Here is an 11,588-nt window from a genome sequence, read left to right as displayed (position 1 = left end):
GGATTCAGGGTGCTGTGGGTTTAGGGTGCTGTAGGTTTGGGTGCTGTGGGTTTGGGGTGCTATTCTGTTTAGGGGGTGCAGCAGGTGTGGGGGTGCTCCCGCATTCAAGGTGCTGTAGTTTTGGGGTGCTGTGGGTTTAGGGCGCTGTAGGTTTGGGTGCTGTAGGTTTGGGGTGCTGGTTCTGTTTAGGGGCTGCAGCAGGTGTGGGGGTACTCCAGGATTCAGGGTGCTGTAGGTTTGGGGATAAAGGCTTTGTTTTAGGATGCTGTAGGTTTGGGGTGCTATAGTTTTTTGGGGTGCTCCCAGATTCAGGGTGCTCTGGATTTGGGGCACTGTGGGTTTGGGTGCTATAGGTTTTGGGGTGCTGTAGGTTTGGAGGTGTTCCGGGTTTAGGGTGCTGTAGGTTTGGGGTACTGTAGGTTTTGGGGGTACTGTTGGTTTGGGGTGGTGTAGGTTTGGGGGTGCTCCGAGTTTGGGGTGCTCTGGGTTTGGGGTGCTGGGACCCCCCACCCATCCCTCCCTCCCCCAGGTGCACTCTGCACCCCAAACCCACCCCATGGGACTCGGGGAGCGCGGGGGGGACACGGCCTGGGGGTGACACCGTGGAGCTGATTTTGGGGTTCATTCACAGGTCATTGTCATGTCCGGCCATGAGACCATCCGGGTGCTGGAGGTGGGGGTGGATGGGGACCCCAAAAGCGCCGGGGAGGGAGCGGGGGGGTCCCCGGGACAGGGGGGCCCCCCAGGAGTGGAGGACGCTCCCGGCAGCACCCCGAGCTCGTCCAGCGGGGACACAGCAGGTGAGAGACCCCAAAAACAACCGGGAACGTTCCCTGCGTGCTTTGGGATTGGTCCCGGGATCCTTCCCACAACCGGGAACATTCCTGCAGTGTCCCAGGATCCTTCCCGGGTTCGGTCCCAGGATTTTCCCCACAACCGGGAACGGTCCCTGCGTGCCCTGCGCCCCCTCCCCGGGCACTGACCCCACCTGAGGACACCTTATCCCTCCCCAGGTGTGCAGAATTTGGGGTACCCCTCACCTGTGGGACGCTGTTCCCACCCCAAGTGTGCAGAATCCGGGGTGCCCCCCCTCACCCTCACCTGAGAACATCAGATCGCTCCCCCGGTGTGCAGAATTTGGGGTGCCCCTCTTCACCCCCACCTGTGAGAGGCTGTTCCCACCCCAGGTGCACAGAATTTGGGGTGTCCCCCTCACCTTTGGGAGGCCATTCCCTCCCCAGGTTTGCAGAATTTGGGGTGTCTTCCCCCAACTGTGGGACACTGTTCTGTCCCCCGGTGTGCAGAATTCGGGGTGCCCCCCTCACCCTCACCTGTGGGAGGCTGTTCCTTCCCCAAGAGGGCAGGATTTGGGGTGCCCCTCTATCTCACCTATGTGACGCTGCTCCTTCCCCAAGAGAGCAGAATTCGGGGTGTTCCCCTCACCCCCATTGTGGGAGGCTGTTCCCACCCCAGGTGTGCAGAATTTGGGGTGTCCCCCCTCACCTATGGGAGGCCGTTCCCTCCCCAAGAGTGCAGAATTTGGGGTATCCCTCATCCGTGGGACACTGCTCGCACCCCAGGTGTGCAGAATTTGGGGTGTCCCCCCTCACCCTCACCTGTAGGAGGTTGTTCCCAGGTGTTCAGAATTTGGGGTGCCCCTTTCACCCTCAGCTGTGGGAGGCCATTCCCTTCCCAAGAGTGCAGAATTTGGGGTGCCCCCCTATCCTCACCTATGGGAGGCGGTTCCCACCCCAGGTATGCAGAATTTGGGGTGCCCCCCTCACCCTCACCTTTTCCCCCCCAGGCAAACCCAAAGCACCATCACCTGTCCCCGCTGTCCCCTCGAGCCACGCCCCGAGCCAGCCCGCGGTGACACACCTGGCCGTGCAGGCCACGCCACAGGTAACTGTCCCCCGGGGCTGGGGGGTGAGGGAGGGTCCCGGGGGAGGGGTCTGCACCCAGGGGGGGGCAGGGAAATGGGGGGACCCCATGGAGAGGGCGGGGCCAGGGAAGGGGGTCCCTGTTTGTCCCCACACACAGACCTTGGGGGAGGGGGGAGGGAGGCCCCAGGTGCCCCCCACTATGGGAAAGGGGTCCCATCTAAGGGGGGGACCCCAAAATCAAGGGGATCCCCTCTGAGTGGGGGTCAGAGAAAAGGGGAGACCCCTCCTCCTTTATGCGCCCCCCCAGAGGGACCCCAAACAGAGCTCCCCACAGAGAGGGGTTCACAGGGGAGGGGGCTCCCCCTTTCCCTTCCCCCCAGAGATTCATTGGGGGGCTTCACAGGGGAGGGGTCTCCCCCTTCCCCTTCCCCCCCATAAATTCATTGGGGACCCCCTAAGGGGTTCACAGGGGAGGGGTCTCCCCTTTTCCCTTCCCCCTCCAGAGATTCATTGGGGGGGTTCACAGGGTGGGGGACCCCCCGTTCGCCCCCTCCCCCCCGAGATTCACTTGGGGGGGCTCCCCCTGGGAGGGGTCTCCCCCTTTTCCCTTCCCCCCAGAAATTCATTGGGGACCCCCCTAAGGGGTTCACAGGGGAGGGGTCTCCCCCTTTCCCTTCCCCCCCAGAGGTTCACGGGTGGGACCCCTCCCCTTTTCCCCGCATAGATCTATCCCGGGCCGGGTGGGCGTGGCATGGGCGTGGCGCGGAGTGGGCGTGGCGTGGCATGGGCGTGGCGCGGAGTGGGCGTGGCGCGAAGTGGGCGTGGCGCGGCTCCCCCTCCGTGCTCCCGATCGAGGCGTTGATTGGTGTTTTCTCTCTTTCAAATCTCATTTATCTCCGCAGGTGTTGGCTCAGGAAAGCTTAGCCACAGGTGTGACAGGAGTAATGGTTCCGGCAGGGCCCGTTACTCAACCTCTTCTTATCCCCATCAGTATTGCAGGTCAGGTGACAGGCCAGCCGGCGCTGGCCCTGGTGACAATTCCCACAGCAACGCTGGCCGCCGCCGCGCTCCCGGGACTGACGCCGGCGGCACCCGCGGGGGCGCTTTTCAAAGCCAATCTGGCAGGTAACCGCAGGTAAACCGCGCCCAGGCCACGCCCAGACACGCCCGGGACACGCCCAGGCCACGCCCAGACACGCTCGGGACACGCCCACACGCCCGGGACACACCCGGGACACGCCCGGGACAGGTGTAGATTTGGAGCTCCAGGTGTGGCTGCAGGAAGGTTCAGAGCTGGGATGAAATTTAGGAGATTTTTTAGGATTTCAGGTGTAGATTTGAGGCTCCAGGTGTGGCATCAGGAAGGATCAGAGTTGGGCTTGAATTTGGGGGGTTTCATGATAAAAAGGTATAGGTTTGAGACTCCAGGTGTGGCTGCGGGAGGACTCTGAAATGGGCTTGAATTTGGGGGATTTTGGGATTTCAGGTATAGATTTTAGGTTCCAGGTGTGGCACCTGGTGTGGATTTGAGGTTCCAGCTATGGCTTCAGGAAGGAGCAGAATTGGGCTTGAATCAGGGGAATTATAGGATAAAAGGTGCAGATTTGGGGCTACAGGTGTGGCTGCAGGAAGGAGCAGAATTTGGATTGAATTTGGGAGATTTTGGGATTTAAGGTGGAGGTTTGAGGCTCCAGGTGTGGCTGCAGGAAGGATCAGAGTTGGGCTTGAATTTGGGGAATTTTACGATTTCAGGTGTAGATTTGGGGCTCCAGGGGTGGCAACCAGGTGTGGATTTGAGGTTCCAGGTGTGGCTGCAGGAAGGAGCACAATTGGGCTTGAATTTGGGAGATTTGGGGATTTCAGGTGTAGATTTTGAGCTCCAGGTGTGGCACCTGGTGTGGATTTGGAGCTCCAGGTGTGGCTTTAGGCAGGATCAAAATATGGCTTGAATTTGGGGGATTTTAGGATTTCAGGTGTAGATTTTGAGCTCCAGGTGTGGCTTCAGGAAGGAGCAGAATTGGGCTTGAATCAGGGGAATTATAGGATAAAAGGTGTAGGTTTGGGGCTCCAGGTGTGGCTGCAGGAAGGAGCAGAATTTGGATTGAATTTGGGAGATTTTGGGATTTCAGGTGCAAGTTTGAGGCTCCAGGTGTGGCTTCAGGAAGGAGCAGAATTTGGATTGAATTTGGGAGATTTTGGGATTTAGGGTGTAGGTTTGAGGCTCCAGGTGTGGCTTCAGGAAGGAGCAGAATTGGGATTGAATTTGGGAGATTTTGGGATTTCAGGTGCAGATTTTGGGCTCCAGGTGTGGCACCAGGTGTACATTTGAGGCTCCAGGTGTGGCTTCAGGAAGGATCAGAGTTGGGCTTGAATTTGGGGAATTTTACGATTTCAGGTGTAGATTTTGAGCTCCAGGTGTGGCACCAGGTATGGATTTGAGGTTCCAGGTGTGGCTTCAGGAAGGATCAGAGTTGGGCTTGAATTTGGGGGACGAAAGATGCAGGTTTGAGTTTCCAGGTGTGGCACCTGCTTGAAGCGGGTGAGGTCGAGGTTGAGGTCGATTTGGAGCTCCAGGTGTGGCTGCAGAAAGGAGCAGAATTTGGATTGAATTTGGGAGATTTTACGATTTCAGCTGCAGATTTGGGGCTCCAGATGGGTCTTCAGGAAGGAGCAGAATTGGGTTTGAGTTTGAGGGTTTTTAGGATTTTAGGTGTAGGTTTGAGGTTCCAGGTGTGCCTTTAGGCAGGATCAAAATGTGGCTTGAATTTGGGGGATTTCAGGATTTCAGGTGCAGATTTTGGGTTCCACGTGTGGCACCGGGTGTACATCTGAGGCTCCAGGTGCAGCTTCAGGAAGGGTCTGAAATGGGCTTGAATTTTGGGGATTTCAGGTGCAGCTGTGGCTGCAGAAAGGAGCAGAACTTGTATTAAATTTGGGAGATTTTGGGATTTCAGGTGTAGATTTGGAGCTCCAGGTGTGGCACCAGGTGTGGATTTGAGGTTCCACCTATGGCTTCAGGAAGGAGCAGAATTGGGCTTGAATCGGGGGAATTATAGGGTAAAAGGTGCAGATTTGGGGCTCCAGGTGTGGTTGCAGGAAGGAGCAGAATTTAGATTAAATTTGGGAGATTTTGGGATTTGAGGTGTAGATTTTGAGCTCCAGGTATGGCTTTAGGCAGGATCAAAATGTGGCTTGAATTTGGGGCATTTTAGGATTTCAGGTGTAGATTTTGAGCTCCAGGTGTGGCTGCAGGAAAGATCAGAGTTGGGCTTGAATTTGGGGGGTTTCATGATAAAAAGGTCCAGATTTGGGGCTACAGGTGTGGCTTCAGGAAGGAGCAGAATTGGGATTGAATTTGGGAGATTTTGGGATTTCAGGTGCAAGTTTGGGGCTCCAGGTGTGGCTTTAGGCACGATCAAAATATGGCTTGAATTTGGGGCATTTTAGGATTTCAGGTGTAGATTTTGGGCTCCAGGTGTGGCACCTGGTGTGCATTTGAGGTTCCAGGTGTGGCTGCAGTAATGAGTGGAAAGGAGTGTGAATTTGGGGGATTTCAGGTGTAGATTTGGGGTTCCAGGTGTGGCTGCAGGAAGGAACAGAACTGAGTTTCAATTTGGGGGATTTCAGGTGCAGATTTTGAGCTCCACATGTGCCACCAGGTGTAGATTTGGGGTTCCAGGTGTGGCATATGGTCTAGGTTTGTGGCTCTGGATGTGGCTTCAGGAAGGAGCAGAATTTGGATTGAATTTGGGAGATTTTGGGATTTAGGGTGTAGATTTTGGGCTCCAGGTGTGGCTGCAGGAAGGAGCAGATTTTGGATTGAATTTGGGAGATTTTGGGATTTCAGGTGTAGATTTTGGGCTCCAGGTGTGGCTGCAGGAAGGATCAGAGTTGGGCTTGAATCGAGGGAATTTTAGGATAAAAGGTGCAGATTTGGGGCTCCAGGTGTGGCTTTAGGCAGGATCAAAATATGGTTTGAATTTGGGGGATTTTAGGATTTCAGCTGTAGATTTGGGGCTCATGTGGTGGCTGCCATAATGAGTGGAAATGGGTTTGAATTTGGGGCATTTCAGGTGCAGGTTTGCGGTTCCAGGTGTGGCTGCAGGAAGGAGCAGAACTGAGTTTCAATTTGTGGGATTTAAGGTGTAGATTTTGAGCTCCACATGTGCCACCAGGTGTGGATTTGAGGTTCCAGGTGTGGCTTCAGGAAGGATCAGAGTTGGGCTTGAATTTGGGCAACAAAAGGTGCAGATTTGGGGCTTCAGGTGTGGCTTTAGGCAGGATCAAAACGTGGCTTGAATTTGGGGGATATTAGGATTTCAGGTGTAGATTTTGAGCTCCAGGTGTGGATTTGAGGTTCCAGCTGTGGCATCAGGAAGGAGCAGAATTTCCCTCGAATTTGGGGGATTTCAGTGTAGATTTGGGGCTCTGGGTGTGGCTTCAGGAAAGATCAGAATTTGCCATCAGTTTGGGGGATTTCAGGATATCAGGTGTAGGTTTGGGGTTCCAGGTGTGGCTGCAGGAAGGTTCAGAGCTGGGATTAAATTTGGGGGATTTTAGGATTTCCGGTGTAGATTTTGGGCTCCAGGTGTGGCACCAGGTGTACATTTGAAGCTCCAGGTGTGGCTTCAGGAGGGCCTGAAATGGGCTTGAATTTTGGGGATTTCAGGTGCAGATTTGGGGCTCCAGGTGTGGCTGCAGGAAGGAGCAGAATTTGTATTAAATTTGGGAGATTTTGGGATTTAAGGTGCAGATTTGGGGCTCGAGGTGTGGCTGCCCTAATGAGTGGAAAGGGGTTTGAATTTGGGGGATTTCAGGTGCAGATTTTGAGCTCCAGCTGTGGCACCTGGTGTAGGTTTGGGTTCCAGGTGTGGCCGGAGGAAGGATCAGAATTTGGATTGAATTTGGGAGATTTTGGGATTTAAGGTGTAGGTTTGGGTTCCAGGTGTGGCTTCAGGAAAGACCAGAATTTGCTGTCAATTTTGAGTATTTCAGGATTTCAGGTGTAGATTTAGGGCTCCAGGTGTCACTTCAGGAAGGAGCAGAATTTACCTTGAATTTGGGGGATTTCAGGGTAAAAGGTTTAGGTTTGACGCTCCAGGTGTGGCTGCAGGAAGGGTCTGAAATGGGCTTGAATTTGGGGGATTTGAGTATAAAAGGTGCAGATTTGGGGCTGCAGGTGCAGATTTGGAGGTTCCAGGTGCAGATTTGGAGATACATGTACAGATTTGGGGGTTCCAGGTGTGGTTCCAGGTGCAGATTTGGGGCTTCAGCTGCAGATTTAGAGCTCCATGTGCAGATTTGGGGCTCCAGGTGTGCCCCCAGTGCAGATTTGGGGTTCCAGGTGCAGACTGGGGGGTTTCAGATGCAGATTTGGGGCTCCAGCTGTGTCCCCAGTGCAGATTTGGGGGTTCCAGGTGGAGATTTGGGGTTCCAGGTGCAGATTCGGGGCTCCAGGTGCAGATTTGGGGGTTTCAGATGTAGATTTTGGGGTTCGAGGTGCAGATTTGGAGCTCCAGGTGCAGATTTGGGGGTTCCAGGTGGAGATTTGGGGTTCCAGATGCAGATTTGGGATTCCAGGTGCAGATTTGGGGTTCCAGGTATGTCCCCAGTGCAGATTTGGGGGTTCCAGGTGCAGATTTGGGGTTCCAGGTGCAGATTTGGGGCTCCAGGTGTAGATTTGGTGATCCAGGAGCAGATTTGGGGTTCCAGGTGTGTCCCCAGTGCAGATTTGGGGCTCCAGGTGCAGATTTCGGGCATCAGGTGCAGATTTGAGGTTCCAGGCGTGGCTCCAGGTTCAGATTTGGGGTTCCAGGTGCAGATTTGGGGTTCCAGCTGTGGCTCCCCTCACACCTGGCAAGGTTGGAACCCTTTGGGTCTTACCAGGGGGCGGATCCACCCCAAGGTGTGGGGACTGTCCCGGCCCTGCACCTGTCCAGGTGTGCTCGGGGCGGGGCCAGAGCGGTTTTGGGGTGTCCCAGGTGTCCCTGGGGGCGGGGCTTGGGCGGTGTCACCGGTGTCACCCCCCTGACGCTGTCCCCTGGTGGGACCGGGGCGGTTTTGGGGTGTCCCCCGGGCCGGGGGCAGGGCTGGGGCGGTGTCACCGCTGTCACCTCCCCCATATGCTGTCCTGGGGGCGGGGCCGGGGCGGTTTTGGGGTGTCCCAGGTGTCCCCGGGGGTGGGGCCGGGGCGGTTTTGGGGTGTCCCAGGTGTCCCCCGGGGCGGTGTCACCGGTGTCACCCCCCCTGCACCTGTCACAGGTGTGCCCAGGGTGGTTTCGGGGTGTCCCAGGTGTCCCCGGGGGCGGGGCCGGGGCGGTTTTGGGGTGTCCCAGGTGTCCCCGGGGCGGTGTCACCGGTGTCACCTCCCCCCTGACGCTGTCCCCGTCTCTCCGCAGCTGCCGCCGTGCTCAGCCCCGCTGTCCCCGCTGTCCCCGCTGTCCCCGCGGTCCCGGCGCCCCCCGGGCCGCCCCCCCCGGCGCCCACCCCCCCGAAGGAGCCCCCGATGGCAGCGCAGCCCCAGATCACCGGACTGACCTTTAACCCCGGCATTGTAAGGACCGACCCAACCCGGCCCGGGGGGTCACGGGGAGCCGGGAATGTGGAGGACAGAGCCCTGCCTCAGTTTACCCAGACACAATCCCTGCCTCAGTTTACCTGACCCGGGAATGTGGGGGACAGAGCCCTGCCTCAGTTTACCTGAGCTGGGAATGTGGGGGACAGAGCCCTGCCTCAGTTTACCCAGAGAAATCCCTGCCTCAGTTTACCCAAACATATTCCCTGCCTCGGTTTCCCCAAACACAATCCCTGCTCAGTTTACCCAGAGACAATCCCTGCCTCAGTTTACCTGAGCAAATCCCTGCCTCAATTTCCCCATCCAGACACAATCCCTGCCTCAGTTTCCCTGAATTTACAATCCGTGCCTCAGTTTATCTGAGCACAATCCCTGCCTCAGTTTACCCAAACACAATCCTTGCCTCAGTTTACCTGAGCACAATCCCTGCCTCAGTTTCCCCGTGCAGGATCTCTGCCTCAGTTTCCCTGAATTTACACACAATCCGTGCCTCAGTTTACCCAGAGACAATCCCTGCCTCAGTTTACCTGAGCAAATTGTGCCTCAATTTATCCAGACACAATCCCTGCCTCAGTTTCCCCATGCGAGATCCCTGCCTGAGTTTACCCAGCACAATCTCTGCCTCAGTTTCCCCATCCAGACACAATCCCTGCCTCAGTTTACCTGAGCACAATCCCTGCCTCAGTTTCCCCGTACAGGATCTCTGCCTCAGTTTACCCAGACACAATCCCTGCCTCAGTTTACCCAGACACAAACACAATCCGTGCCTCAGTTTACCCAGACACAATCCCTGCCTCAATTTACCTGAGCACAATCTCTGCCTCAGTTTACCTGAGTACAATCCGTGCCTCAGTTTCCCCATCCAGACACAATCCCTGCCTCAGTTTACCCAGAGAAATCTCTGCCTCAGTTTCCCCAAGCACAATCCCTGCCTCAGTTTCCCCAAACACAACCTGTGCCTCAGTTTCCCCGCACTGAGGAGCTGCAGCTCTGTTTTGGGGCGCTCCCCGGGTTTAGGGATTGATGGATTTGGGGTTCCCCAGTGGCCTCGGAGATGGGGGGGTCACTCGGGTGGTCACTCCGGTGGCCGCAGGGATGGGGGGGTCACTCCAGGGGCTTCCAGTGGCCGCGAGGGGATACTCCGGGTGGTCACTCTGGGTGGTCACTCTGGGGGGTCTGGGTGGCCAGGGGGTGGTTGCTCCGGGGGGGAGTCACTCTGGGGGGTCCAAGTGGTCACTCCGGTGGTCACCCCGGTGGTCACTCCGGGGTGGTCACTCCGGTGGTCACTCGGGTGGTCACTCTGGGGGGTCTGGGTGGTCACTCCGGTGGTCACTCAGGTGGTCACTCCGGTGGTCACGGCAGTGGTCACTCAGGTGGTCACTCAGGTGGTCACTGCAGTGGTCACTCCGGTGGTCACTCTGGTGGTCACCCCGGTGGTCACTCCGGTGGTCACTGCAGTGGTCACTCGGGTGGTCACTCCGATGGTCACTCCAGTGGTCACTCCAGTGGTCACTCCAGTGGTCACTCCGATGGTCACTCCAGTGGTCACTCTGGTGGTCACTCCGGTGGTCACTCGGGTGGTCACTGCAGTGGTCACTCTGGGGGGTCTGGGTGTTCACTCCGGTGGTCACTCCAGTGGTCACTCCGGTGGTCACTCCGGTGGTCACTCCCGTGTCCCCCCAGCTCACGGCCGCTCTGGGGGCGCAGCCGCAGCTCCTGGGCTCGCTCAGCGCCCCCCCCGTGATGGCCACGCCTGTCCCCAGCGTGCAGGGACAGCTGCTGACCAACGCCCAGGGACAGGTACGGCCGGTGGCACTGTGTCATTGTCACCATCACTGGCACTGTGTCACTGTCACTGTCATTGTCACTGTGTCACTGTGTCACTGTGTCACTGTCACTGTCACTGTGTCATTGTCACTGTGTCACTGTGTCACTGTGTCACTGTCACTGTCATTGTGTCACTGTCACTGTCACTGTACTGTCACTGTCATTGTCACTGTCACCGTCATTGTCACTGTCACTGTGTCACTGTCACTGTGTCACTGTCACTGTGTCATTGTCACCGTCACTGTCACTGTGTCACTGTACTGTCACTGTCACTGTATCACTGTCACTGTGTCACTGTCACTGTGTCATTGTCACCGTCACTGGCACTGTGTCACTGTGTCACTGTCATTGTCACTGTCACTGTGTCACTGTCACTGTGTCACTGTCATTGTGTCACTGTGTCACTGTCACTGTATAACTGTCACTGTGTCACTGTGTCACTGTCACTGTACTGTCACTGTCATTGTCACTGTCACCGTCATTGTCACTGTCACTGTGTCACTGTCATTGTCACTGTCACTGTCGCTGTCACTGGCACTGGCACTGTGTCACTGTCACTGTCCCTGTGTTATTTTCACTGTACTGTCATTGTCACTGTCACTGTCACTGTGTCACTGTGTCACTGTCATTGTCACTGTACTGTCATTGTCACTGTCACTGTCACTGTGTCACTGTCATTGTCACTGTCACTGTGTCACTATCACTGTCATTGTCACCGTCACTGTCACTGTCATCCCCGAGTATGGCAGGGTGTGCTGTCACTGTCACCGTCACTGTCATTGTCACTGTCATTGTGTCGCTGTCACTGTCACAGTCATTGTCACTGTCACTGTCACTGTCAGTGTGTCACTGTGACTGTCACTGTGTCACTTTCACTGTGTCACTGTGTCACTGTCACTGTCACTGCCATTGTCCTGTCACTGTCATTGTCCTGTCATTGTCACTGTCATTGTCACTGTCATTGTCCTGTCATTGTCACTGTCACTGTGTCACTGTCACTGTCACTGTCCTGTCACTGTCATTGTCACTGTCGCTGTCGCCCCGGGTACGGCAGGGTGTGCTGTTACTGTCACCGTCACTGTCATTGTCACTGTCATTGTGTCACTGTCACTGCCATTCACTGTCACCGTCACTGTCATTGTCATTGTCACTGTCCTGTCACTGTTACTGTCACTGTCACCCCCCCGGGTACTGCGGGCCTGTCCTGTCACTGTCACCCCCTGGGGCTGTGTCACCTGGGGAGGGGTCCCGGGTGCTCCTGGTGTGTCCCCACCCCCCGGGTGACCATTCCCGATGTCCCCATG

General features: G+C 56.3%; 1 protein-coding gene across 1 annotated transcript in view; it reads left to right on the top strand.

Annotated features, from left to right (window-relative positions):
• Nucleotides 1-608: 608 nt before the first annotated feature.
• The window catches only part of LOC130587105 (POU domain, class 6, transcription factor 1-like), a gene marked incomplete at its 5' end in the record, with an annotated part of 17,788 nt that continues 6,808 nt past the window's right edge, over nucleotides 609-11,588 (top strand). Inside the window, 5 exons of the mRNA XM_057388060.1 lie at nucleotides 609-800; nucleotides 1,805-1,902; nucleotides 2,786-3,008; nucleotides 8,282-8,436; nucleotides 10,141-10,257. Of these exons, the coding sequence (XP_057244043.1) occupies nucleotides 609-800; nucleotides 1,805-1,902; nucleotides 2,786-3,008; nucleotides 8,282-8,436; nucleotides 10,141-10,257 (785 nt within the window). The remainder of the gene's footprint in view (nucleotides 801-1,804; nucleotides 1,903-2,785; nucleotides 3,009-8,281; nucleotides 8,437-10,140; nucleotides 10,258-11,588) is intronic.

The sequence above is a fragment of the Malurus melanocephalus genome, unplaced genomic scaffold (assembly GCF_030028575.1).
Source record: "Malurus melanocephalus ecotype Western Australia unplaced genomic scaffold, MMel_1.1 scaffold_1534, whole genome shotgun sequence".
Lineage (NCBI taxonomy): Eukaryota > Metazoa > Chordata > Aves > Passeriformes > Maluridae > Malurus > Malurus melanocephalus.
This window is presented reverse-complemented; position numbering and strand designations above follow the sequence as displayed.